Source organism: Colletotrichum costaricense (genome assembly GCF_030867565.1).
Source record: "Colletotrichum costaricense strain IMI 309622 chromosome Unknown Scaffold_25.1, whole genome shotgun sequence".
Lineage (NCBI taxonomy): Eukaryota > Fungi > Ascomycota > Sordariomycetes > Glomerellales > Glomerellaceae > Colletotrichum > Colletotrichum costaricense.
In genome coordinates this window covers 129,721-156,729 of record NW_026848254.1, presented here as the reverse complement: position 1 = coordinate 156,729, position 27,009 = coordinate 129,721, and the positions used below count along the sequence as shown (strand labels likewise).

Here is a 27,009-nt window from a genome sequence, read left to right as displayed (position 1 = left end):
GGGGCTCTGTGAGCTGTCTACTAATGTCTTCTCCGTCGGCGTTTTGGGGGGAGAAATTCCGATGTGATCCGGTTTTTGGTATATTGCCCATTCCACTTGTAGTGTCGCACACTCCATTGTCGTCTCGACGAGTAGCTAAAACATGCTCACTCGCGGACTTGGGATGGCGTTGAAAGGGGAGCGCGGTATTCGTTCGGGCACAGCGCCCGAATGCTGCTGTATTCAACCGATAGGCCGCCGGGCTTCGAGCTCCCCCGCCGCCGAATATGGGGTATCATTGAAGTAAGGACTCCGCCCCCGAGCTGCTGTCTCTTTCTGTGCCGGGTGATCCGCTTCGTAAGGAGGCCTCTCCGACCGCGCAACTACATGTAACTCGGTCTGCAGCTACCGGATGGTTTAAGACGTGCACTCGGCCGAGCCACATTAGTGTTGACTTGATATGCACGACTTCTGATGTCGTGCCTTCGAGCCTGCATGTGGTATATGCTCATACTAATCACAAAATAGGCTTCCGGGTCTTTCAGACACCACAACATGGTAGGTGCATGTGTAATACCCCACGCAGTTAATCTCTGAGTTTGGGCTGACATTGAGGCGCTCGAGCAACCTCACCTTACTGACACACGCTCGGAGCTGAGACCCGACGCAGATGCCACATAGAATCAGCTTCTCCGCCTGTCTTCAAGGCTGTCATGTCAGTCCGGTACACTAAGGTATGTCAAGACCATGTTGGGATGAGGACGTTTGACATGTCAGACGCCAGTGCGTCGGGCCAAAAGGTACCGGAGAACTTCACATCGTGACTCTGACTAGTTTCGTCTCTTTTCATAAGACATCCCACGGCTTGGCAAATTGATTCATTTCTTTCTTCCAGCAATTGGGACTTCACGACTTTGATCGCAAAGGCGTTGATGCTACACATGGTTCCTCAAGATTGCCGCCATCTAAGATTCTGCAAAGGAAGGTTACCATCGGCACTTTAGGCTGCTAAACTGAAGTCGCGACTAAAACGATTAAGGACTCTAGTGGGTTCTACTGGCGCTCTAGGGGCTTCGATTGCAGGGAAAGAAGAACAGACCTTAGCGTTGCGTCCAGCATTGTGATCCGCGTCAAAATTTGAGTAAACTGTTCAAGCCAGGGTTTAATCCTCGAGGGTTTTTCGGGCCTTCTCTTGCATCAATGATCATACGATCGTTAACACTTTTTTGACGCGGTTCCATCCTATGAAAAGTCTGTTCGCGGCCTCAATATTTGGATGATTGGTTACGACATCAAAGGGCTGATGTTAAGGTTTGCCGCTAATGTCAAGTACCGTGGTGATCGAATGTGGATGCAAGAGAGCCTCACTGAGTGGTTGGTATTGCATGAAACGGCATTGCCGATAGTCTGCAGCGAGTTGTTACCTGCAGTCCATAGGGGTAGTTACTGGGGTCGTCGGACTCGGACATCGCGTAGCGAGATGCGCATAGCGCTGTCTTTCCAACGCTCAGCCTTTCCCAATGTAGTAATTACATGTAAGCGGTCTCTTCAAGCTAGTAAGGCAAGTCAACGCAAGCATTCAGCACATACTCATTGATCAAAATAACGCATTCGGGGCCTCGGGCCGAGGGAGTGGACATTCGCAGATCGAATACACGAGCTCGCAGCTTCACTTAGATGTGGGCTAACGATCACCATCTGCTCTTCGGCCTTCAGGTTGCACTGCGTGCTGCATTGACTTCTTACATGATGAGATTCATGCACTGGCAGATCCCCAGCTTATCCTGAAAGAGAGAAAAAGGAGACCCCAGAAGTATGAGGTATTTCTTGGGGAAACTCGAGCGCCAATAGTAGCAGGGTACACCATGGAGTTCTAGGCCATGCTCGCATGCAGTGAAGCTCAAGATTGTAACCAGATAGTTTACTTGTCTGGTTCTCCGGGCTATGACTAAAAGTCAACTTCGTACGACTGCGGGCTGCGGGCTGCGGTGAAGCCGTAGATGGTTCTAGACTCGATTTTACAGGTCGATCGAAAGGATAATGAATTATCCCTACAATGGCAGAAGCGCCAGTAACTTTCACAAAGACAGGAGACTAAAGCTGGATCTTTCTGTGGCCCCAGTGAAGCGCCAGTACCAGCAAGAAACAATAATAGTTTTCATGACTCAAGCTGTTCACTCAATTGCTATCCTCAACTCCGCTATGCCAATGTCTTAATCCATTACATTACAGGCTGTCATTCTCGAGTATGGGTGGTCAGAATAGTGCCTTGATTCAGGTTCAAACTGGAGATCGTTTCGCTCTGTAGCCAGATTAAAGGAGCCTAAGACTAGGGTTGAGAGTCTAACTGAAGGCCAAAGGACGAAATAGCCAGTGCTTTGGCAACGATCAATGTATATACATGCAAGAGCACACTCACCGTAACACAAGGGATGAGTCAAGTGCGAGACTGACACACTGTGGTTTGGAGCTTGTTACGTACAAAGTTCTATCCGAAAGAACTCCTGGAAAGACAGCTATCCTAATTTCAATCAAACTTCAGGTTGTTTTACCTCTACACAGGATCCACCCAGAACAATAATTGGGTAGAGAAATACAAGCGTAAACGACAGAACACATGCTTATGCGCTCTTTCTTGCAATGAAAGAAGTGACCATTGAATTATGCTTTACTGATTCAGGTCAATGTATGAGCAGTGAGCGACCTTTCTCGCTGAAACACCAGCCAGTCGCTCCCATCATCGATGAGGTCTAAGATGAAATGAGAAGAGAAGTACATGTACGCACTCATAACGATCTCCATGAAAATTCTTGATTGTTCGACTGTTTGATTCGTGAAGGTGTACGAGGTTGTCAAGCTTACCTCGGATCTCATATTGGGTTATTTGCTGCTTCCGTAATACTCGGTAATACGTTATGCTAGGTAAGGTAGTCTACGAAGGTATCCTAAGCCAGGTAGTAGCTGCGCTTCACTCAACGCAATTAACGCGTTAATGACATCAAACTTGGACCGATTGAGCGTCGATTTCTAGGAGCTAGTTGTTTTGATTGTTGAGTTGATTATTAATGTTGCGTTGAGAGGAGCGCCGAGAAATAGTAGGGAGTTGAAGCAGAATGTCTCCAAATCTGCGAGACCTGTACCAAGCTTGCTGTGGGCATTTTTGAGAGAAGCAGCGTTTTCAGTCTTTAGATCTCACATTTATAGATAACACTCAAGTACTATTAGACAAAAATTTGATGAGTCGGTCGGATGGGATGGCGTCCGGCTTCCCTACCGGCCTGAAGTCATAGACGGACCCACCTTCCCCGGAGGCCTAATACGTACTTCGCCGGAAGCTTCGGCGTGGAGACCCCGCAGGAGCCTTATACAACGGGATCTTGGCCCGTACTTGCCCTCTATGGAGTTTGATTCAACGGCAGATTATGGATTGGGCAGGATCACAAGCAGTCTCGACCGAACTTTCGAGCATTTAAAAAGGGGCTATTGCAAATCATGCCGATCTGTTGTTAGTCTGAAGATTGCTTGAGGTATCTTGACAGCATGGGAACCTATCTTCGTTAAGCTCATTGTGCGTGCAATTGCTGTCTCGAGTCATTCTTCAAGCAATCGGCCGACTTCTATAAGCACGTAGCCAAAGGATGTATGGAATGTGTTGCACTTTTTGAAAGTTAGATCTTGGAACCAGAAAATGCGTCTCTAAGCCCTATCCGATCGAAGGTTTTATTGAACGATCAACGACTAGAAGGTCTTGAATCTCGCATCAAATCATTGTCATCACAGGCGGCACCCGATTATCCTGGTTCATGAGAACAAGAGTTGGATACATCTAGCAAGGGACTTCTTGATTACGAATGCATGGCCAAGCATTCGCGTCAAGGACGTATTGTAAAAGACTTTCCACCAGTAGCTCGGCAGCTTTCCGGTGTAGCGGCGCCACTATCGCGTTATTGGAAGAAGTTTCATATCAAAGTCCATCTGCATCATCAGGCTAGGAGAACAACCAATAGAGTGGAACCCATCCCTCAGAAACGACGTCATTTTCAAGAACTGAAGCCAAAACCCTGACCAAACGACCAGGGCCCAAAAGCAAGAACCGTTCACCGTAGGTGAGGCGCTCGCGGCTCACGTTAAGCGACCCAGCTCAGCCCCCTATCGCGGAAACTACTGCAGCCAATCCCGCCTGACGTTTTGTAGCGACGAAGGGCCGATGTGCGCCCGCGCGGCTGACGTGAATTTTGAGGTCAATGTAGACACCTCACCGCAGGGTCACATAATGATTCTTGTGTGCTTTGAATTGCCAGTGGTTCAGATATTGCAGGAAATAACGGGAAAGGCGCCATTGTCTCGGAGCAGAACCACAGAGCCACAGGTTCGCTCAACATGTCACACCGTTCTGTGACCCGAACTGACGCCCCTCCTCCATCTTTCTCCTCAGGTTCTCTATCATCCCCTCATCCCCAGTTTTTGTCTAGTGACAGCCAAAAGTCCACCGTAGGCTGCCTCTCTCACCTTCAAACCGGACTCTGACTCCGACCGTCACGAAGCATTTCTCTTGCACCTGACAGGCGGGTAGAGAGGCCCTGCGTTCTTTTGCAGTTGATTCCAGGATCTCGATCCACTCCAAGTACAAGAAACTTGGTTTCTCGGTGTGGGGCCGAACTTGCAGAATTTTCCGGCCCGGTGAATCGGCGATGTTATCGGCTTGGCACTCCCGCCTCCCGTGCTCTGTCACAACAACACCAAAAAAAAAACTGAAAGATTGATGCTCGATTTAATCGATTGAATCGAGTACTACTTACTTGATGGCAAAAGAAGATCTCCTTGTTGTCCCGGGATATGGGCAGTCTCAAACAAATCCAATCTGTCCTGGGGTGGAGTTTCCATTATGAGTCTTAATCTCCCGCCCAAAACCCACGCGAGTCTACCCGATGTGTGAGACTTTAACTCCGGCGTTGGATTCCACCGATGGATTTCAGGTCAGCGAACCAATATGTCTACCATTCGAGATACATCGCAAACGCGCATACGAGGACCCGGTTTTCCCATGCGCCAGGCATCACTCGTCCGATGTGTGGAGACAAGCGGTACAGACAATCCTTCCAAGACGCCAAAGAGAATGCACAGTCAGGGTCCTGCCTTCTTCTGTTGACGATTCGATGTCCTAAAAGCATGTGCTGTTATGAAGATCTCTGCAAAATTGCAGTGATAGACGCTGCGTGTGCGTTGTACGTCAACAAAGGGGCCTGAAACATAACATGGAAACCACGTTCTGCCAGGGACCTCGACAGTTGACAGCTTTGTCAAACCGAGTAGTTGGTAATGAGATCGGCAGAACTTTGGCCCATCGTTGAGGCTATCACCAAGGTTAAAGGCCTCCAAATGACATTCGCGACTCATAGAGAGAGCCTGAAAAGTGATCATCCACTGCAATACGTCAGTGTACATACAGATGCCTGACACAAGATGCAGAAGATTGTTGCGCCAAGTAGGTCCAACATCGGCCTCATTGCCCATTTTGCGCAAACGTCAACCAACAGACTATATGTTTGTGGGCCCCCGAGTCAGTTCATTTTGGGTTTGGGGGAAATTTGACTGGACGTTCAAACCACACAGTCTTTGTCCACACAGGCCCATTTCTCCAGTTCAGTTCATGCGGGAATGCGGGTGAAAAACGGACTTGACACGAGGATACAAAGGCCCGTCAGTTTTTCCGTTCGTTCTCGCCGGGTCTTGGAAGCTTTTTGTCGCCTTTCATTGGTGTTGGTGCGAAACTTCAGTCGGCTTGCTGTGGGCTTGGCTCGTCTGCTGATGCGCCTGGCGCGCCTCTTCGGATTGCCCAAATGGGTAATGCCGAGAAGAGAGAAAACTCCTACAGTGTCGACGTCATCCCGAGATACTTGGATAGTGTAGATCGGAGTTGAGATTTCAACCTTTAGCTCCAACAGCCTCCACAGTTAGCCGCCATTGGTCTTGGAGACTGGAAGCCATAAGAAATGAGGATTCACAATACCAAGGGATAAACATTGAACAAGCAATGGACAAGAACATTGGCATAGCTGCCAATGCCCGCGGTTCGTCTTGTCAAGGCTTGTGCTTGTAGTGCTTATTCTTAGCATCTAGTCAAGCTTTTAGCATCCTAACGACATGTGCTCGGTTCAGCATCTGCTTAATTACTCCAAAGCGACATGGGAATCACGAGTCGGAGAAAAAGACAAAACAAATACTAAAGTCTAACCTCCAGAAATCAATATAGCCTGAACCAGTACGTCATGTGGTCCACCAATCTCGACGCACCTTGCTACCAACAACTGCCGACATTGACAAATCGCGTGCGAGTATTTTCAACTTGAAACCTGGTTCTGTCGCCCGTCGTCCCCACGACCGCAGGTCCAACTTAATCTGCCAAAGCAGCCAAAGAGAGAGATGACAATGGCCGGGCGAGCAGATAATTGAGAGTCAGAATCCGCAGCTGCAAGCGCTCTCAGCGGTTACGATGCTACCCTGCCTTCTCAGTTCTTCCTCTGGCCAAGTCCCGTGTCCTCGGCGCTTCTCGAGAGGGAGGGCGGCGGTGGTCGGCTCAAGGTTGCCGCAGGGTTCGCACAGGGCCCCCTGACTCGCAGACGGCGCCGCTCGGACAGGAATAGTTCCAACCCAAGTCTGACTGAGCCAACGGTATTGGCCCAAGTTTAGATGTGAGATGCACAAAGGGCACTCTCGAGTCTCGAGGTACTTTTTCCCTTGCATTACTTATCAGTCTGCTATCAGAGTCTTCAAGGTATGACGTCGTAGTCTCCAGTACTTCTCCATCTAAACTCCACCGACAATGTACGATTATGGACACAATTGCGGCTCTTTTGGGTACTCTTTGCTCCGCTTTCGCACTGGTGCTGCCTTATCCTTTGGTCAAGCACGGGCGTGATGGCAAAGGTACCATTCTCGCGTCGGTGTCTCTCCGAATTCTGCCGCGCGATAGGACGGAAACTCCACGAGTGTTCGCGTCTCAGAGCGGTGAAGCCACCGTATTGCAACGTCTTGTAATGTACGAACCCGCAAAACTCTTACCCTTCCCGGCGCCGTATTGGCTACAAGCGGCCCCGCGCGTTCCATGACGGCGTCTTGGCCGGACCTGACGACATGTCACCAACCGTTCTTTGTGTCCTCCCCTCGGGCCCCATTGTCCACCCCCGTGGAACCGGATGTGGAGTCGTTACCCCCCCTCCTCAAGGTCGGAGAATGTCCCCTCCCCTCCAGAGGGATCTTGGATCGTACGGGGATTGGGGGAAATCGGGGCAGCCTTTCGTGGGACGGCTGGGGATTGGCTACTTGGGGTTTTCTGGGTTCGGTGTAAACAGCACCAACGCCAGGGTCCGAGGCTGGCACGAGTAGCCATGTTACCATGTCAGTGCAGGTTCGGGCATGTACTTGCGTCTTGTGGTATGAGCGTGAGTGGTGAGGAGAAAGAAGTAATTCCTGGCGTCGCGCTGAAATTGCCGATCTTTACCCTGTCGCGGTAGGTTTGGGATTTTCATCTATAAGGTCGACACGTTCGCCATCTCAATTCGCATCTGATCTTCTTGTTGTTACCTCTCATCTCGACTCAACCTCATCCCCTTCACCAACCGATCTACGACCTACAGCCCTCGACATTGTTTGGAACCCGTCGATCCAATACTGTCCGCTGTGAAAGAGTCTCCAAGATGGGCAAGCTCAACTACTTCGGCCTCAGAGGCAAGAGCCTTAATTGGGCCATCAGTATTATCGCAGGATGTGATTTCTTGCTTTTCGGATATGGTAGGTTTCAATCTCACATCACGGACTTGACTCCGAAACGGCCAAACAACATGGACTAACTTGTCATTCTCATCCAGACCAGGGTGTCACTGGTGGTATTCTCACTCTGCCTGCCTTCCAGTCCCAATTCCCTTCCATCAACCCCGAAGAGGCCGGCCTTCTTCCTCACATCAAGAGCATGCGCTCTACCAACCAAGGTATTGCCGTCGCCTCCTACAACCTCGGCTGCTTCCTCGGCGCCATTATCACCATCTTCATCGGAAACCCCCTTGGTCGCAAGCGTATGATCATCCTCGGTACCTCCATCATGGTCATCGGAGCTGCTCTCCAGGCTTCTGCATTCTCCATCGAGCATCTCATCATCGGACGTATCATCACTGGTCTTGGAAACGGCGGCAACACATCAACAGTCCCTACCTGGCAATCTGAGACTTGCTCATCGCACAAGCGCGGCAAGCTCGTCATGATTGAGGGTGCTCTCATCAGCGGTGGTATCATGATCTCGTACTGGATCGACCTCGGCATGTCATTTGCCCCCGGCTCTGTCGCATGGCGTTTCCCCCTGGCTCTGCAGATTCTCTTCTGTCTCTTCATCCTCGCCTTTGTTTGGAACCTGCCCGAGTCTCCTCGCTGGTTGATTCTCAAGAACCGTGATCAGGAGGCCAAAGAGGTTATCGCCGCCATCGCCGATCTGCCAGAGGACGATCAATACTGTAAGAATGAGTACGTTGTCATGAAGGAGACGGTCGAAGAGATGTCCAAGGGCAGCTTCCGCGACCTCTTCACCATGGACAAGAACCGCAACTTCCATCGCGCCGCTCTCGGCTACGTCAACCAGATGTTCCAGCAGATTTGCGGTATCAACCTGATCACCTACTACGCCGCCGTCATCTACTCCAACCTCGGCATGACCCGCTTCATGGCTCACTTGCTGGCTGCTCTCAACGGTACCGAGTACTTCATTGCTTCTTGGCCCGCCGTCTTCCTCGTCGAGCGCGTTGGTCGCCGCAAGCTCATGCTCTTCGGCGCTGTTGGTCAGGCTGCTACGATGGCTATCCTTGCTGGTGTGAACTCCCAGAAGACCTACGCTTGCCAGATCACTGGAATTGTCTTCCTCTTCGTCTTCAACACCTTCTTCGCCGTTGGCTGGCTCGGCATGACCTGGCTCTACCCCGCCGAGATCGTTCCCCTGCGTATTCGTGCTCCCGCCAACGCTCTCTCTACTTCCGCCAACTGGATCTTTAACTTCATGGTACGTTTCTTTCCGAGCCTACTTACTATCGAGTCAACACTAACATTGGAACTACAGGTCGTCATGATTACTCCTGTCGCCTTCGACTCCATTAAGCACCACACTTACACCATCTTCGCCATAATCAACGCCATCATCGTTCCTGTCACCTACTTCTTCTTCCCCGAGACCGCCTACCGCTCTCTTGAAGAAATGGACTCCATCTTTGCTAAGGCCTCCCCCGGACTCAAGGGTGCCTTCGACGTCGTCGACGTCGCCCGCAAAGAGCCTCACCGCTACGGCAAGAACGGCGAGCTTCTCATCACCTACGACGACGCTAAGGAGACTGGTCACGCCACCACCCGCGAGAACCGTCGCGAGGGCAGCACCAGCAGTGGTGAGCCTAACGGGCTGTGGGCGCGCCAGGACGAGGAGACCCAGAACGTTGAGAAGGAGGAGAAGTCTTAATTTGCGGTTCATTCCCGCCCTCAAGATTGCGCACTTGAGTCCCCTGGTCGGGATGCGGAACTTGGCCAGGGTGGCCCAAAACCGATATACCCCATCTCTACGAATTATGTCCTTTGCCGGGCAGTTTCCGGCCTTCTCAAATTGGGCACGGATTGATATCCGATGCCATTAATTCCTATTCTCTTATGAAGTCTGTAGGACTTCGACTGTTGTTGAGATACCACTACCTAGTTTATCTAGATTCAAGCATAGATACCACAACAAATGATTCAATTATCCAAATACCATGAATCTACGTCTCGTCTGCTTTGATCGTGGCCAACGTTCGTAACGCCTCTTGATTGATACTGCCGTGTCTCGGGATTAACTATTGCCGTCGACGTCACTTAGTCCATTGCCACTCGAACAACATTGGTTCCAGTTTGCCTCCCGGACGTTGCCCGGAGTTGCCAGCAGGCTAAGGTAGCGCTTACAGCAACTCCCGGGTTTGACTTGGAGGCAAAACCAAACTTTACACTTTGGATTCAGTAGTCGCCAAGATCCAAATTCACCCGTTCAGCAGACTGGTATTGCCGCCTGCAGGAATCCGACCATCAAATCAATCAGTCAGCCACCGGCGGAGTGCTGTCCGGCCTCGCGAGCCTCAGACACACTACTTCTTGATGGTTGCTCCGTAAACTTTACCCCGCATGTCCCCCAGGATTTTGCCGTCCCTGTCCCCGGAATGCAAAAAGGCACCATTGCGACGCAACTAGACAACCTGGACCACCATAAACCACGCCATCTCATCTCTAACCGGGTCCTGACAAGAGTCTCTTTTGTTTCTTTGCACGGTCTCAGTCTCGGCTTGCCCCAAGAGGAAATCCCGGACAGGAATGTGCAACCGCTCATGCGCCGCTTCGGCCTCCCAACCTGTATCCGTAAGCGGCTGCGTTCCTGATGCACTACTTACTTTTGTTGGTTGCATCTTTGCGGCTCCCAGGGGTCCAATTTCTAGCCGATTTTCCGCAACTCTTCACTTGACTCTCCGGCCCGGGTAACACGCCACCGGAAAACTCTATCTGGGCCTTTTCATCATGGATCGTGACGAACCCCATGGGGAACCACGTTGACTCGGGGCCATCCAGAAGCAGGGTTCGCGACGGTTGGCGAATCTAGGTACCGTACTTCTGGGCAAGTGAGTCAGGATCCGCACAGGGTGTTCGTTCTAGACTTATGCAAAAGAAGCCATTCCTGCTTTAGGTGCGTCTTCGCTAGTAATACCATCCCAGACTGTTGATTCGTGTTCTTTAAGTGAGATGCACCAAATTGTTACGGACAATCAGGCTTGATATGTATGCTTGAGAAGTGTATAGAAAACGGGGGAAATCGATGGATCTGAACTATCAATCTCCTAACACCTGGAAGGCAACTTCTATCATACACTATGATCACGGCTTTCGAGTCTCTCGAGCACCCAGTGAGGTAAGCTCACATGTCCCCAAGATTCCGAGTCTGAATTCTAGCCTTCTCGGCTATTTCATGCGCAGTTTGCAGCTTCTCAATGACTCCGTCATAGTGCGAACGTCTCTCCATTGTCTCGTCATCCTCGCGAGCGAGCCTGTGAACTTCTTCATCAGTCAACGTGAAGACCCAGTCCGTGGACAATCCCAAAAGGGGCCCCTTGGAGAAAGATACGAAATCTTCGACAATATCGTTGGTGGTGTATCTGATGAAGGCCTCGAGAGAAAGCTGGAAGACGTGTTAGAAACTTCTTAAGATGTGGCTTTGCAAGGGGCTCGTCTTACTTCGTAGTAAACTTTAACAACGTCATGCACATCATTAACCATGTTGCCCTCGATTGAGTGGTGTAATTGATGGAAGAGAGTCCTGGAGCTGCTCAGGTCCAGAACTTCGAATGAAGCGAAGCTGGCGCCAATCGCTTTGAGAAGTCGAACAGTGCGTAGAGCCTGCAGCCTTTCGTGAAACCTTGCGTCCGTTGTCTGGAGGTGAGCTTCTCTCTCGCGTCGGCAGTGCTCTTTGAGCTCTCGCAGGGCTTTTTGCTTGGCTTCTTGCTGAAAGTGGGTAAGGGCTCGTGCCAGCTCCTCATACAGGGTTTTCGAGCAATTGTTAGGCGAACAAACATCTTCGAGAATCGAATTTGAGGCCCTCTCTACATCATCGGCTATGTTCTCAATGTGATGTTCTGCAATCTGTTGCCACTTCTCTGATTGCGCTTTGTAGAGAATCTGGATGACCTCTGTATTCACCATCCCGGGGAGTTCTGTTGTCTGCCAAATATGAAGCTGCTTACGGATTTCGTCCACGAAGGACGCGGCGTGGACAGACTGAGTTTTGATAGGCTGTTGAGACGGCGGAGCATGTCGCTTCGTTGGCGGTGTTGCTGGTGGTGTAGTAACTTGCTCGTGCCCAGTTGGTGTCGGAACTGTGGCTGGTTGAGGATTTGACCATAAGGTGATCGTGTCGGAGAGCTGGGCTATGGGGTCAACTCCATGGTCTTCAAAGGTGTGCGTATGCCCGCGTGAAAGCATTTGAGCGGTGAAGCTTTCGTTTGCGCGACGAACTAGTCCTCTGACCCGTAGACTGTCTTCGGTCAATGATCCGGGACTCTTCAGAGTCTTTGTTGCAACAGTGTGGTACTTCTCGACCACATCCCTGATGTACTGCTGACGCAGACTATGACTTGAGCGAGGTTCTCCTAGGCTCTTCCTGCTATCTTTGGCATCCGACAGCAACTTCCGGACTGACTCTTGAATCGCGGGAAAGTTTCCTCGAATTTGAGCGCAAAGAAGATTGCCGAGGTATTTCTGAAGCTGTACGGAGCCTCGTCGAGTCTCCGGGATCCTATCCCAAGGCGAGCGACTGAAGAGTTTGCGTTCAGCTTCTTTGAAATCAAGCTCTTCATCGTCGGCGTCGGATCGATTTCTCACTACAAACCAGCCGTCCTTCATAGATCTTGAAGAGTCTTTACCATATCCACTTGCGATGTCAATGACCTGATGAGGATTAGCAGACTTCCAGTAACACGAAGTCTCAGTCGCAGCTGACCTCGTTTGGATTCTCCAGCCTGTCACACTTAGTGAAGACTCCAACAAGACGACTTTTGTCGACAAAATTGGCGGCCATCTTGAAGATCTCTTGCGTAGACAAATCAGCCGTAGCGGCGGCCACGCAACTGCTACTCATCAGCCTTATGAATGGCCAAACCGCGAGGTTCAACTGACATGACAATGTTCGCTGTTTGTCTCATGTACTCCTCGACCATCTGTCTCACACCATGCTCTTCATCCTCATTGACATCATGAGCATAAGAGAAGATGCCAGGTACGTCAAGAATGCTAAAATGTGATCGGGAAGGGCCTGAAAGTTCTATCCGAAGAACTTGAGAGGCAAAGTTTTTCGTCGCATGTCCTTTGCCTCTCTTGATGCCCATGTACTTAGTGGTGATCTACAGTGTTTGTAAGAGATGGCGCCGTGTAAGAAATATGAAGAATTGGACAGGGCTTACAGTTTCCACAAGCTGCGTAAACTCTTCGGCGCCCAGATGATCAGTTACATAAGGCGGGAATTCTTTGTACGTATCATCCGGTGGATAGCCAAACTTGTCGGTAACATCAGGCTCTACGATTGTCACCTTGACGGAGGTACGACTTCCAGGCGCGGTTCTCCGAGATACGATCCTTGTCGCGAAGCGAGTGCAGCAGCCTGAACCGACTGGAAAGGGAATATCGGTCAAGCTCTGGAGTAGTGACGACTTCCCGGTGGATTGACCACCGACAATGACCAGCTGAGATACAGATCAACTTGCAAACTTTGATAAGGTGCTGGGGAATAGGCTGATCTTACCTGAGGAATGGCCAGCTCTTGGCTGACTCCACAGGATTGAAGCTTGTCAATGGCATCGAACAGGACCCTGCTGCTCTCACTATCGAATGGATTCTCGGGTATTACATCAGCTTTGTCTTGATAGTGACTGTTGTCGTAGCATGGAGACACAGCTCCAGAGCCGGCGGCATAGTCGACCTGCGACTCGGCACCCTGCGACTCGGGGTAGGTCCCAATTGGAGATATGGGCAAACCTGACGACTTGCGTTCGAACTCGAACAAGCCAGGCGCGGTTGTGAGGGTTGTGAGGGTTGTTGGTCGAGCCATGCTCAATTGAATAGGGTTACTGTAAAGTTAAAAGGAGTGATAAATTACGGGTTGATGAGAGTGAAAGATGAGACGAGATATGACGATTTTGGTGTGCTGTGAAGACTTGCTGTGCGTGTTCATCAACACAAAACACAGCGGGAATGAAGTTAAGACGAGTTAAGATATCTTTATACTAAAAAAAAGGAGAAGAATCTCAACGCCCATTTTCCTGTGACTGCCAATGTTAGTAGGCCTAGGGGTAAGATTCTATCACTAACACTTGGCATTTTGGGCTAGTGAAGTTGACTCGACGAGGCAGATTCATTGCAGGTACGTGGCGTGAAGGCTATGATCTTGGCATTGTGAAGCAACGTTGAGCAATCGAAGTGGACGATGATTGAATCACCAACTCAATTGAGATGTAGCGGCCGATTCTGAATGCAGGGGTTGTTTGAAGTCGAATGGCACCATGTTGTTGGTAGCAGGTTGGATGAGGGGCCTTTAAGGAGGCCAGGAACGAACCAATCTAGTTCATCGACCAACGAATGCTTATCTACCCCAAGAGACCCAAGATAGTGGTCGCGAAACGAGCTGAGCGCGATCCTGGAATCAGCCACGCCGATGTAACCACATTTTGAATGCAGTCAATAGAAATGGGTTCTTACCGCCGTGTCGGGCCGCCTCGGGCTGGACCGCAACGGGCAGGTTACTCCGCGTGGACCGAACCAACAGGACTCTGGTGTGAACTCCCCTGTTCATCCTCGAGGATAGAATTAACGAAACAATTCTCAAAAAGGTTAATGAGACCGCACTATGAAACAACCCAGCCTTTCTGTGGCCACAATCAACCAAATTCTGCTACCAAATTTGTATTCTGGCTAGAAGTATTTCTCGACTAGCAAGATAAAAAAGCCCCTACATGGGGGCTGAGCCTCTCGTCGGTTGATGAAGGGGCCGGCACAGCACAGCTTTGAACAACATTGAACTGGCAACGTGGGATATGTATGCCCCTGAGTTTCGCTCTTGATTCAGAAATTGAGATCATCGAGTGACCGCTGAATATAACACCACAGGCTTCCTTCCTCGTTACGCCTTCTCCGTGTGTCTTGCGGTCACAACAACCCCGGCCTTTTCGCCGTCTTCTGGCGTAGCCTGAAACATGTCCTCCGCCTTGTACTTGCCGAATTTGCGCAGCGGGACCCCTTCGTTGAACATCCGGTCGATCTGTTCGAGAGACTTGCCCTTGCATTCGGGGATGCAGAACCACGTAAAGACAAGCGCCAGCACCAAGATTCCCGCAAAGATGAAACCGACTTTCGAACCTAATCCTGCGCCGGGAGTGTAGAGCAGGTATGGGATGCTGAAGTTGACGAGGAAGTTGGCCAAGACGTTGACCATTGACGCCGTTCGTTGAGAGGCGTCGCGCAGTCGGAGGGCCGGAATCTCGGTCGTAACAACGTAGTTCAGAGGCGCCCATGCAAAGACGTAGCCGGCGGCAAAGATCGTTAGCATGGCCACGATGCTCGTTTTGACGACGAATGATGGTTCGGCCACTGTACCCAGGGAGCCCATGGTTACAATGGCGGCAAATTGCCAAACTGCACCGATCAGGAGGAGAGGTCTACGAATTTATGAGATTAGTACACTTATGGCCCTGAAGGCACGACAGAGACGGTCTGTGGTAGAGATCTACATACCGACGTCCCACACGATCATTCAGGTAGAGTCCAACGAAGACCATGCAAAGGTTCACGACGGCGTTGATGATGGTCATGGTAAAGGGGTTAACGGTGCCAATGTCCTTGATGAAGATTGCACCGTAGGTAGAGGCGAAAGCCTGCCCGGTCGCTTGCTGGAAAAAGTTCATGGCCATCACGATACCAGTTCTCTTCAAGTTGACACCCTTGAAGAGTTCCATATAGTTTCCTTGTTCGACTTCCTGTTTCAAAGCGTACTGGAGGGCGGCGAACTGTTCATCGATCTCGGAGTCAGAGATAGTGCCAGCTCGGAGTTTCCTTAAGGAAATTTGGGCTTCTTCGACTCTGTCCTGGGTCAACAACCAGCGAGGTGACTTGAATGAAAGTCAGTAGGTGCAGTCTATCGCATGGGGGGTTGTGGTCGACATATGCTTACCTCGGGGATGAAGAAGATCAGGCCCATGACGATGACAGGAATGACATAGAATAAGCCCATCGGAATCCGCCAAGATGCATTGCCATCCAGGGTGCTGGTTCCTCTGCAGATAGAGTTGACAATCAGAGTGCCAAACTGGACAAAAAGTTGTTAGTTGAGCAGGCCTGTTACCTTAACTACTCCACTGACTGGAGACAAAAAGCTTACCATCAGACTGAATTGGTAGGAGCCGACTGCAAAACCACGAATCTCCGAGGGGACAATCTCAGACTGATACACTGGGACCACAGCGAGTTCCATACCAACGTAGATGTCTGCATGCTCCAGTCAGCAACTCTGATGCAGGACGAGGGAGAAACCGCTTACAGTTCAGAATGCGTGCAGCCATGATCTGCTCTCGGGTACTTGAAGTAATCGCGATTGTTGCAGGGATAACGGCCCACGCACTCATAACAAACATGCACCACCGGCGACCCCAGCGAGCACTGACGAGGCTACCGATGATGACCCCGGCCGCGAAGCCGATGTAGTTGAGACTGTTGAACAAGGCGAGCCAGCCGGTGGGAAGCTTCCACTTGCCAGTTGTGGGGTTCTGGTCGCCAAATTGGCGCTGGAACGCGTCCATCGCCTGTGTTGTTGAGTAGCCGGCGTTATCGAAGCCATAGTTGAAGGTCGAGACGGCAATTACGGTAAAGGCCGCAGCCAGGGTGCCGTTGAAATGTTTAAGGATTCGGTTGGGCGCCATCGCGAAAGTGAGACCTCGGAGATCTTTGTGCGACTGTTCGAATAACCTCAGCTCCTTGCCTCAAGTGACAGGGTGCTCGGGCTGAAATTGGCGATGCATTCTTTGCCCGGTCTTTATGTATTCAGACGCGTTGAAGGAATCAAACTCTACGCCTCGTGGTTATTACGTTACTACGTCGTTCCCTGTCAAGTGGAGCCAGGACTCCCCGTTGATCTGAGCTAATCACCCCTTTCACTGGCAATAGAGTCGTCCGATCAGACGCACGAGACGAACCAACACATGGCCGAGGAGGTTTCCCCAACTTGGGGAACCCACTGGGGAAGCAAGCCGTTCACGGCGCTAGGGACGAATTCCTGGAGGTGAGTGGAGGAATGGAGAAAGCCACGCTGCGACGGAGCGACCCAGCGTACCAGCAGAGAGTCCAGAACGAAAATCTTTTGCGGGTGAGGAACCCGGTGACCGCCCGCTTGGGATTTTGGCGTCCAACTAGGGTGGCCCCCGGGGCCCGGAACTCGGGCGGATGCGAGAAAGACAAAATCAACGCGGAACTCGGGCGGAAGACATGTCATCTCTTCTTCCCCCGACTTCCCACCCCGTCCCCCGACCTTATGCATCTTCACTCTTTTGATCAGAAAATACTGCGGGTAAGACTCGAACATGGAGACGCCTAATCCATATCGCGCTTCGGGTCGGCCCCGAAAAGGGTTGCAGATATGTTTCCAGTGCCGGAACCGCAAGGTAAGTCGCGGTCAACTTGCACCCGGAGTCTCCCTGCCGCGGTCCTTCGGGAAGAGGGTCCCCTAACCCGTAGCCGATAGGTCCGATGTGACGGCGCACCTGGAGGTTGCGAAAATTGTCGTCGGCTCAAGTTTCATTGCTCCTTTGCAGCACCTGATCAGTTGCCGGATGCTGCAAATTCTTCCACTCCTAGCAGCAGTGACCCAAGCCATCTGAGGCTGGAGAAGCGTCGCGTGCGTACTGCTTGCATACAATGTCGTGACAAGAAGACAAAGTGCTGTGGCACGCAGCCCTCATGTCGGCGATGCTCTCATCGGGGTGTGGACTGCCAGTACCCAGATGTGTCTAAGTCTTCATCAACCAGAAACCCAAATTCGGATCTCCGACACCAACCACCTGCTACAGTGCGCGGTGGTTCGGAAAACAGCATGGAAAATAGAACTTCATCTATGAATCGAGATTCCTCCGTTGCGCATTCCCCAGCCTCGTCACTTGGGTTGTAAGTTGAGTCCCTTGCAAGTCTACTTGGCAATTCCCTGTGTGCTGAAGTTTACTGAAATATGTTCTGTTATGTAGTGAGTTGAACTCGAACAAGACAATCATCAAGCAACACATCGATGCTTTCTTCGACTTTGTCTATCCAATACCCTGCTATGGCTTCATCCACAAGGCAACCTTCTGTCAAAGCTGGGCACAGGACACATACAACCCGCGCCTTCTGAAGGCAATGTGTGGTCTGACAACGCGCTATATTGCATCAGGGGACAGTAACCGTCTGCAACAAGCGACTAGATGGATCCAAGAGTCGGAGATGCAGCTCTTTATGCGGCTCAGTGAGCCTTCCATGTCGGATATCGAGGCACTTATGCTCACTACACTGGACCACATCATCGCTCGTCGATTTAGTAAAATGCTAGTATCTGCTTGCCTTGCAGCAAGACTAGCATTCATGATGCGGCTCAACTATGAAGATGGCCGCCTAAGCTTCCTTACTCAAGAGCGTCGCCGGCGTCTCATGTGGGGGATCTACACCATGGAGACGCTTTACTCCAGCGGAAGAACAGAATTCACCGGGTGTCCGAAGGAAACAATACACCTTCAACTTCCCTGCCACGAGCGATCTTTTACTCTGGATATTCCTGTAATGACAGAACCTCTGAAGCCCCCGGAAAATCAATGTTCTCTGGAGCTAGGTCTGATGGCGTACAATATCCGAGTCCTCGACATTCGAGATCGAATACAAAGGTACAGTATCAAGATTTTATTGCTGCCTTGACGGTCTGTCGGCCCCAAGCTAACCAGTCTATCTAGGTTATCGCACACAATCACACATCATCGGAAGCCCTTAGTTGAATGTGTTTCGCTCCTCAAAGGACTTGTGGACGAACTCGATGCGCTGCGCCGTTCGCTACCGCCGCAATTTGCATTCGACAAAAAGAACCTCTTTCTCCGAGCCTACACCCCACAACGCACCCCTTTCGTCATGTTCCATACATGGTGGCATCAGTGCCAATGCGATATGTACAGGTTTACGATACCGGGCTTTCGGGAAGGTCTCCCCGTGGAAGAGTTGCAAACTCTGCCTCAGGACTTGGTCTCTTTCTGCAGAGACAAGTGTCTCCAGCATGCGCTTGCTGTTGCGAATATCATGGCAACAGTGAATGAAATGGGGAGAGACATTTTTATCACAGATCCGGCCTTGGTGATGTGTACTTTCCACTCTGCCCGTGTCATATCACGGCTTGGATCAAGCCAGTTCGCCAACTTGCCCAAGGATGTCTTGATATCCAAACTGAAGGCGTGCTCAGATATTCTGGAGATGCCAGCTGAGATATACCCCACCACCAAGCTTTTGCGAGGTGGAATTGCAGATCTCATACACGATGTGGAGCGTGACTCTGGGGACTCCAGCCCGCTCAGATCTAATTGGGAGGCCGAACAGCCAGGATCCGACAACGAGGCGACCGGGGCTCAACAACCTGGTGTGGAGAGAGGTACGCAAGGGTCGGTAACGGAGGTTTATTCAAAATACAGCGTCACAGATGAGATTCGGAAACTGAAATTCCAACAAGACGGTGAAGAGAACAGGGATGAGTACCAGTCAAATGCGCCGGCAATAGGGGTGGGCGCAGATGGTGTCACACCTCAGCAGTTCCTGATGACCGATATGTCAAAGGAGCATGGCCCGCAGCCATACATGCCGATGCCTCAAGATTTGACAGCCAATGGCTTTGGCTTTTCAGAAGCTGGCTTCGGTACAAGTGCGGCACCATACGATGTGTCAATGACTCTGGGTTTTGAGCCGAGTTACGGGGAATGTCAGCCAGACTTATTTCTAGATACCTTCATGCCACTCCAAAACGACTGGAATATGGCTGATTCTGGTTGCTTTTGATCGTTGGTAGCACCGATCTCGAGATCTGGAATCCCAAATTCACAACGCTCTTGGCACTATTGTCATCTTGCAACGGTTTTCAGTGACTTTGTAGCAGGCTTCATGGAGCTATCGATGAGATCCTCAAGCCCTAAGCTTCGAGGCATTACGCAAGGTCTTTGTCTGAAGTCTCTATATGGAACAAATACTTAGTGCGTAGGTATATGTACATGTAACATCTGGTCAAGCCCGACCACGCATATGGGGGCCTTTACTCAAAGGCCAGTCCAGAACACGTCCTTCTCAAGCTCAAAGGAGCCATCTAAGATCGCGCCTCCTGCAACGATTGAAGCAGTATATCGGCCTCTTTCACAACACCAACTGTTCCTCTTCTCATCCCAGACAGCGGTGCTATATCTATCGATAGGAATTGAGACTCTTCTTCTCTCCCCTGGCTGCAAGAAGACTTTCTCGAATCCCATAAGCGAGCGAACGGGACGCGAAAATCTTGACTTGGGAGATGTAGTCGAGTAGTTGATGTACAGGCGGACAACTTCTGCGCCTGCCATCCGCCCGGTATTTTCTATGCTGATGTGAACTCTGGAGGATGATACCTGCATCTCCGAGATTTGGAAGGTAGTGTAACTCAGACCATGGCTGGGAGAACGTCAGCTTGCAGGCTTCTGCAAAAGTACAAGCAAGTCAACTTACCCAAATGGGAATGCAACCTCCATCTTTCTCGCTTCGTACCAGCGGTACCCAACAAAGATGTCTTCAGAGTAGTAGACCTTGCCATTGTCGCTGCCGAATGCAAGGTACGCAGGATTGTCTTCTAGCCGAGCAGGGAAGGTCATAGGCAATTTGCCGTTGGGGTTGATGCGTCCAAATATAACGTCCGCTACGGCGTTGCCCGCCTCATTGCCGCCGTACCAGCTGTGGACCATCGTCCTGGCGCTATGCCTCCAAGGTAGGCTGATTGGATTTCCGGCTTGAGTAATCACGATAGTGTTCGGTTGCGCATCTAGAACCGCTGCGATAAGGTTATCTACTTGTGGCGGCATGTTCATCGTGTCTCTATCTTTGCCCTCCTTTTCCAAGTCCGCCTAGAGTAACTATCGTCAGCTTTCTGGGATGCAACAGTCGTTGAGAGTTTCTTACATTTAGTCCGGCAACCACAAACGTGTACTTGCATCTCTTCGCTAGCTCGACGGCTCTCTGGATGCCCTCTTCAGGATCAATTTTACGGCAACCACCTAACCGGCACGCGCCACCTGGGATCGCTAACAGTGATCCACCCTTCACCTTTGATGTTGCAGCACTGCCGGCCTCAACGCGAAGGTGGTACCGCTTCCCAGCTGTCATCTCATACGTTGCTCGCCTTTCGGCTGAGCCCTTGCCGAAGAACATGCCTCCCGGTGTCTGTTCTGTCGAGTTGTCAATGACGAGCTCATCATTGATGAATAGGTCACCAATGCCGTAAGTCGCCAAACCGAATTCGTACGTGCCGGTGTGTTCTGGAACGAAATTTGCACGCATAGACATGAAGAAAGTTTCTCCCTTCTGGGGATGCTCGTAGTCCATCAGTTGATAGGTGGTGTCCGGTATCGTAACACGATCAAACGCCATTCGCTGTTTGATGATATGCGGCTCGTTGAATAATTCGATCGTCACACCTCGCTGACCTTCATCATTGCACACGTTGTCTTCTGTGAAAGGCGGTAACAAGATATATCCATACACACCCGGCTCATGGTGTACTTCAGCCGTAGGGGGCAGTGAGTCCCGTATGCCCTTGAGTATGGAACTGGTGTAGTATGGTCGAAGACTCGCGCTGCCTCCTCCACAAGCAGCTGCGAGCTCAGCATTTGGCCCGATGATGGCCACTTCACTGCAGTCTTCGGTTGATATTGGCAATAGATTGGCAGAATTCTTCAACAGCACGATACTCTCACCTGCCAAACGGTGATTCAGGGCCCTGTCTTCAAGAACATCCCGCATATTCTCTTCTTTCTCGACGCGAGCTGAAGCCGCGTCATTGACAAACTGTAAAACTTTTCGCGCTCGCTCGTCTATGGTGTGTTGATGTACTTTGCCGGAGAAGACTGCGGCAAGGGCTTCTTTCTCTCTGTAACGACTAGGGCCGGGCATCTCAATGTCGACGCCAGCGTTGAGCGCTCCCTCACAAGAGTAGGTGCCGTACCTGCACGTGTTAGCCGATACACTGTTGAACGAGTAGAGCATGAGACCTACCAGTCACTCATAATGAGACCATCAAACCCCCACTCTTTTCGCAGGATATCTTGAAGAATCATGGGGTTCTCAGAAACATGTAGGCCGCCGATTTTGTTGTAAGAAGACATCACTACTCTGGGGTTGCTATCTCTCAAAGCGATTTGGAAAGGTAAGAGATAGATTTCTCGCAGTGCTCTGTCAGACATGCGCACGTCGAGAGACATCTTTTCGGTCTCTTGATCATTAGCCACAAAGTGCTTCAGAGCTGCCAGAGTCCCTCGGGATTGAACCCCCCTGATGATAGCAGCTGCAAGCATTCCACTCAAGTGCGGGTCCTCAGAGAAGGACTCGAACCCACGACCATTCAGCGGGGAGCGAATGATATTGACCGTTGGGCCGAGCCAGACATGGGCACCTTTGGCGTCGCATTCTTTGGAAAGCAGCTGACCAGCTTGCTCGATCAACTCAGGGTTCCATGTTGCTCCTAGGCCGCTCCCACAAGGGATGCAAAGCGCGGGCACTGGGTTGAAGAATCGTGAGCCTCTGACGCCATTAGGTCCATCGGTGCATTTGATGGCCGGGACGTTGTGCTGGGGAAGAGGGGTGGAGTGCCAAAAGTCGGAGCCTTTACCCATAAGCTGTCAGTACTAGGGACTCAGCTTGATGGGTTTCTTTTCTTGGGGGTTTCTCACCGGCAAGCAGCGAGACCTTCTCTGCGAGTGTGGCATTTTCGATGATCTGATCAACGTTGACAAGCTTTCTTGGAGGCGGTTGCATGTTGGATGAAATCAACTCGTTATCGTGAGACACCATGTTCAACACCAACAACCAGTATAATAAACGATCTCAAAAAAGATGAATAGAGAAACTATTGAAATCGAAATATAGAGTGAGCTCCTCAAACGAGAGCTGAGAGGTATACGGAGAGCTACCCGGATACCCGGGCTGCCGTTTCGGATGTCGGGAGCCGGAGCAGCCCGGAAGTCGCCGTATTTGGTGCGATGCACGATGCGAATGTGGAGTGAGCTAAAATAAGCTAGGTACATTGCGGAGTGGAAATAGCGCTGAGGGGCATGTAGGTTAGCCTTCCAATTGCATGTGATTAATCACTGTGCCACTGTGATTGTGTGAGGACTCGTCTTTCTCATGAATACGGTACGTAGTATTCCGCAAGTCGGGCATGAAGACATGAGCTACGACTTGAATAGCCTTGTGGCTTCTTGTGATACTTCAATTCATGAATAGCTGTTGCCGTCAGATTGTCGGTCGCGGCGATCCCTTCCATGATTGAACTGATGGCAGAATCATGATATCCGACTGGCAGAGAACGACGGAATGTTATGAACGTGGCGAGTATGATGGGACATGGGAGGAGGTGTGGAAGTCAAGTGAGTATTATTCGTAAGTTACCGTGGTTGATTCATGTACTCTATCTGAAAACGTCCATATAGGTGATCCAATATGTTGACCCATAAAATCAGCCAAAATGAGCAAGGGTTTGACGATGTCCACCGTTTGCGCTGACAGCAGCTCCGTTGACCCAACGTCCCTCTTCACTCGCAAGAAATCCCACGATATAGGCGATATCATCAGTGTTCCCAAGACGTGGACCAACAGTCATGTACTCGATCTGCTTGTCGATGAACTCCGCATGCAGTTCCCTCGCCTTAGCGAGCGCATCGGTCTCCGTGGGTCCAACCGCCACGCTGTTGAAAGTCATTCCCTTCTCTGCGGCAAAGGTGTCTGCAAAAGACCTCGTGAAGCTATCGAGCGCGGCTTTCGTGGCTCCGTACGTCATGATCGGGCTCGGATTGCCCACTCTACCGGCAATACTGGAGATGTTGATGACGCGACCACCGTACTTGGGCGCATGCTCCATGAAAGCCGTTGTCAGGCTGACCGGGGTGTAGACGTTTGCGACCATGATGTCGTTGAAGTCCTTGGCTTGCAGCGTCTTGACGTCCGAGGTGTTGGTAATATCAGCGAGAATCGCATTGTTGACCAGAATATCAATAGTCGTAACTTTCAGTCCGTTCAAGGCATCCTTAATGATCTTTGGGGCGATTGTGGGATCGGTTGAATCCGCTTTGATTGCAACAGCATTTCTGACACCCAATTCGCGACATTGTGCGAGAGTATTATCGGCAGCGGCCTTGTTTGCCACGTACGTGATGGCGAGGTTTTCCACGCCCTTGCGGGCAAAGTGTACGGCAATTCCACTGCCGATTCCTCGGGAGCCTCCGGTGACGATGGCAGTTTTGCCCTTCAAGGACCACGGCTCAGCTGGGGAAGAAGTGCTAGACATTTTAGACTTGTTGACGATGTGTTCTGATGGGATGAGTTCGATCGTTGGTGGATAGCTTATATGGGACGTGAATGATGTTGGGAGAGATCGTTGGGTTTACTACCTCCAGACTGTAGGGTCCGACAGTCTTCATAAATAGTACGTTCGAAGAATGTTCGCGAGTACGAGCGGTTTTAAATTTCAGACGGTGATATCACCGAAGCATATGTAGGTTTGTCATCTTCGTTCGAGTATGGCGGACCGCAAAGTATGGATCCGGGGTATCTCAAACGTCCGAGCTGTAGACCGACCGCCAAGTCCGCAAGCGCAACGTTGATCGCCAGGGTATTTCTCATTCACTGATATGACAATAAGCGTTATTCCGATTCAAGAGTATAGATGCAATGACATGAATGAATAATTCATACGGAGCCAGCAAACATGCCGTCTAGGTACGGTGTAACGGCGCTGTACTTCGTACTTGGTGGGAAAGGATGCTTTCGTCCGTTCTACTATTTCCCAAAAATTGGACGAGTTTTGCGCAACACTGATTTACACACATTCAGATCTCCCCACTTTCAATTCTTGCTATGCAGTAAGCCATGTCATCTGCGCCTCTGTTCACTTGTGTGTCAAACAATACTTGGAGCGCTGGCTGCTTCGTCACTGGAAAGATGTGTTCCTAGTGGAGTTACTTGCGGAATTCATGCGGACTTGGCTAGTCCTAGTTCATCTGTTAAAAAATTGCAGTACAGCTTCTCGTATCCATGCTCACTGATGATTCGATGTGAACTGCACATCGGTTCGGCGGAGTGATGACGTTGCATAATAACCGGGCCGAATTCACTTGACATTAGAAATATGTGCCATAGGCCATGTCAGCTTGGATCCTGAAGACCTTTGGAAGAATTTTGAGAATTTTGTCTCGGCATGGGCCACTAAGGTTGTGTTCAATCGCCACCTGGGCAATACTCGAGACATGTCACTCGGGCCGTGAGTTGGTTGGCCACTCGTTCAGCACTACGGTTCTTCTCAGTCTTAACCATGGTGGATTATGTCAGGTGCTGAGCCGGCCGGTCCAACACTCGGACGAACTGGGTGGGATATGGAGTTTGCGGAGGTTAGCGCCGGCACACCTTAGCGGAGCGGGTAGTCAGCTCCCCCATGTCACTGACCCGGGTCACGATCACGATTCAACGTTATCCTTTAGGCACATCCTCCTCCGGGAGGCCTAAGGGCTCCGATCCGGGCGAAAAGCTGCTTTTGATTAGCATTCTAGTTTTCGGAGACTTTCGCGCCCCCGTAATAAATAAGATCTACCCGACTATCCAATTCGCCCACTGACTTGATAGGGCGTCCACGGAAACCAAAGTGCTTCCCTCTCGTCGGAGGTATGACTTTGGTTGATTTTGTGTTCTATGCCGGTTTCTATAATAATCTTCTAACCTGGTAGAAGCCGTTGTGTTTCCAGAAATCTTCCAAGCAAGTATTAACCGCTCGATCTAGTTTTTCTTCTGGTTGATGCCGAACGTTGTGAGATGCGGCCAATCTAGAAAGCCTCATTAGCAAAGGACTCGATCATTACCAGTGAAGTAAGGTTGAAAGCTTACCGAAAGTCGTTCTGTCCGAATTAACGCGGGAGATTCGCGCTTTCTGTCCCACGCTTAGTATCTCTCCAACAGCTGATCCAAAGCAGTACCCATAACGTCCAAAGACAGGACTATACTTGGCGCCCTTGTCAACTCGGCGATCTTTATTCAGCTTCTTCCACACCAATCCACGATCGTCACTCGCAGTCTTGCCAGTTTCATAGTCAACAGTAATGCTCTGGCAACGATAACAATTGGCCGTCAGAGGCATCTGGACACCGCCGTCGAACGTCAACTCGCCCCAAAAGTCCTCTGCAAAGGGACCGCTTGCGCCTTTGACGACGAGGTTCGGGCGGAACTTTCGAACGTCCATCGTCAAGTCGCCTTCTAGGCGAGAAGAAACCTCCGCGGTGGACTCTTCAGTGACGACGAGGTAGTGTGCAAGGTCGTTGAAGACAAGACGCTCCTCGGGAAACCGGGCAAATGGGACGAATGACCTGAGACGTCTAGCGAGTCTAGCCTTTTGCAGACCTGCTTTGCTGTTTGGTGCCAAAGACCCCAGGACAGGTCGCGAGCCGTCACCAATATAGGCGAGTCTCGCCTCAACACCGAGGCGCTCCGAGAACCACGTCGCAAGTTCGTCGCCCATGTCGTAGGCTTTGGCCTGGCTCACGTGAAGGCTTGTGTCGATCACTTCTAGCCCCTCTGTACTTGGTGATAGGGCGAATCGGATTTCGTCAGTGGTGGTGATGTTCGCTTCGTTGATAGATTTGCCATGCTCCGTTCCCCGGCCGTGCCATTTTACTATGACTTCTCCATCGGCCGCGTTTTCTTGCCTTCCATCATGCTCAATTGAAGCCCGGAATAGTGCCATATAGAGATAGTAGCCGATGAACATGGTCTCATACGTCTTCTTGGATGGGTCGGTCTTATCCCGAATGACCTTTTGCAGGGAAAACGTCCTATCTCCGACTAAGCCGTACTTGCCCAAATGTGCTCGTTGCACAGCGCATCCTCCTAGCCCTTTGATAGGATATATGTATAGCTATGAGATTTCAATCAGAATCATTCAAATTGGCTATCTTGCACACTGGGAGGCCAAGTTGTACTTGTGTGATTTCTAAGGGTTCACTCGCTGGTTGCGGTGACCGGGCTAGCCGGATGCCCAAAATGAGAGCTATGATCGAGCAAGCTACCAGTGCAACGGCAGTGCTCATAGTTGTCAATGGATTGGGCGTCATCTGGACTTCAGCCCATGTCTCATTCGTTGCAGGGTCCATTGTTGACTTGTCGTGAAGAGCTCACTCTTTA

At 50.8% G+C, this 27,009-nt stretch overlaps 7 protein-coding genes across 7 annotated transcripts; 2 read left to right on the top strand and 5 right to left on the bottom strand.

The window, feature by feature from the left end:
* Positions 1-7,676: 7,676 nt before the first annotated feature.
* On the top strand, positions 7,677-9,469 carry CCOS01_15657 (uncharacterized protein; the record flags this gene model as incomplete). The annotated part of the gene is made up of 3 exons (XM_060463795.1): positions 7,677-7,770; positions 7,848-9,022; positions 9,080-9,469. 3 exons carry the CDS (start codon positions 7,677-7,679, stop codon positions 9,467-9,469), a joined length of 1,659 nt encoding a protein of 552 aa, XP_060305550.1.
* A 1,470-nt stretch (positions 9,470-10,939) lies between these two features.
* Positions 10,940-13,621, bottom strand: CCOS01_15656 (vacuolar sorting protein VPS1; the record flags this gene model as incomplete). The annotated part of the gene is made up of 6 exons (XM_060463794.1): positions 10,940-11,200; positions 11,257-12,465; positions 12,518-12,644; positions 12,694-12,917; positions 12,978-13,256; positions 13,316-13,621. 6 exons carry the CDS (start codon positions 13,619-13,621, stop codon positions 10,940-10,942), a joined length of 2,406 nt encoding a protein of 801 aa, XP_060305549.1.
* A 1,068-nt stretch (positions 13,622-14,689) lies between these two features.
* Positions 14,690-16,481, bottom strand: CCOS01_15655 (sugar transporter; the record flags this gene model as incomplete). The annotated part of the gene is made up of 5 exons (XM_060463793.1): positions 14,690-15,224; positions 15,301-15,674; positions 15,737-15,871; positions 15,944-16,050; positions 16,103-16,481. 5 exons carry the CDS (start codon positions 16,479-16,481, stop codon positions 14,690-14,692), a joined length of 1,530 nt encoding a protein of 509 aa, XP_060305548.1.
* A 657-nt stretch (positions 16,482-17,138) lies between these two features.
* CCOS01_15654 (uncharacterized protein) lies at positions 17,139-19,614 on the top strand (the record flags this gene model as incomplete). The annotated part of the gene is made up of 3 exons (XM_060463792.1): positions 17,139-17,260; positions 17,769-18,464; positions 18,531-19,614. 3 exons carry the CDS (start codon positions 17,139-17,141, stop codon positions 19,612-19,614), a joined length of 1,902 nt encoding a protein of 633 aa, XP_060305547.1.
* A 254-nt stretch (positions 19,615-19,868) lies between these two features.
* CCOS01_15653 (Cel3c) lies at positions 19,869-22,638 on the bottom strand (the record flags this gene model as incomplete). Its single annotated transcript, XM_060463791.1, has 5 exons — positions 19,869-20,250; positions 20,305-20,696; positions 20,752-21,793; positions 21,844-22,450; positions 22,518-22,638. The coding sequence occupies 5 exons, from the start codon at positions 22,636-22,638 to the stop codon at positions 19,869-19,871; spliced, it is 2,544 nt and encodes an 847-aa protein (XP_060305546.1).
* Positions 22,639-23,302: 664 nt separating this feature from the next.
* CCOS01_15652 (3-oxoacyl-(acyl-carrier-protein) reductase) lies at positions 23,303-24,130 on the bottom strand (the record flags this gene model as incomplete). Its single annotated transcript, XM_060463790.1, has 1 exon — positions 23,303-24,130. One exon carries the CDS (start codon positions 24,128-24,130, stop codon positions 23,303-23,305), a length of 828 nt encoding a protein of 275 aa, XP_060305545.1.
* A 1,481-nt stretch (positions 24,131-25,611) lies between these two features.
* On the bottom strand, positions 25,612-26,978 carry CCOS01_15651 (uncharacterized protein; the record flags this gene model as incomplete). The annotated part of the gene is made up of 3 exons (XM_060463789.1): positions 25,612-25,658; positions 25,720-26,743; positions 26,808-26,978. 3 exons carry the CDS (start codon positions 26,976-26,978, stop codon positions 25,612-25,614), a joined length of 1,242 nt encoding a protein of 413 aa, XP_060305544.1.
* Between the last annotated feature and the right edge of the window lie 31 nt (positions 26,979-27,009).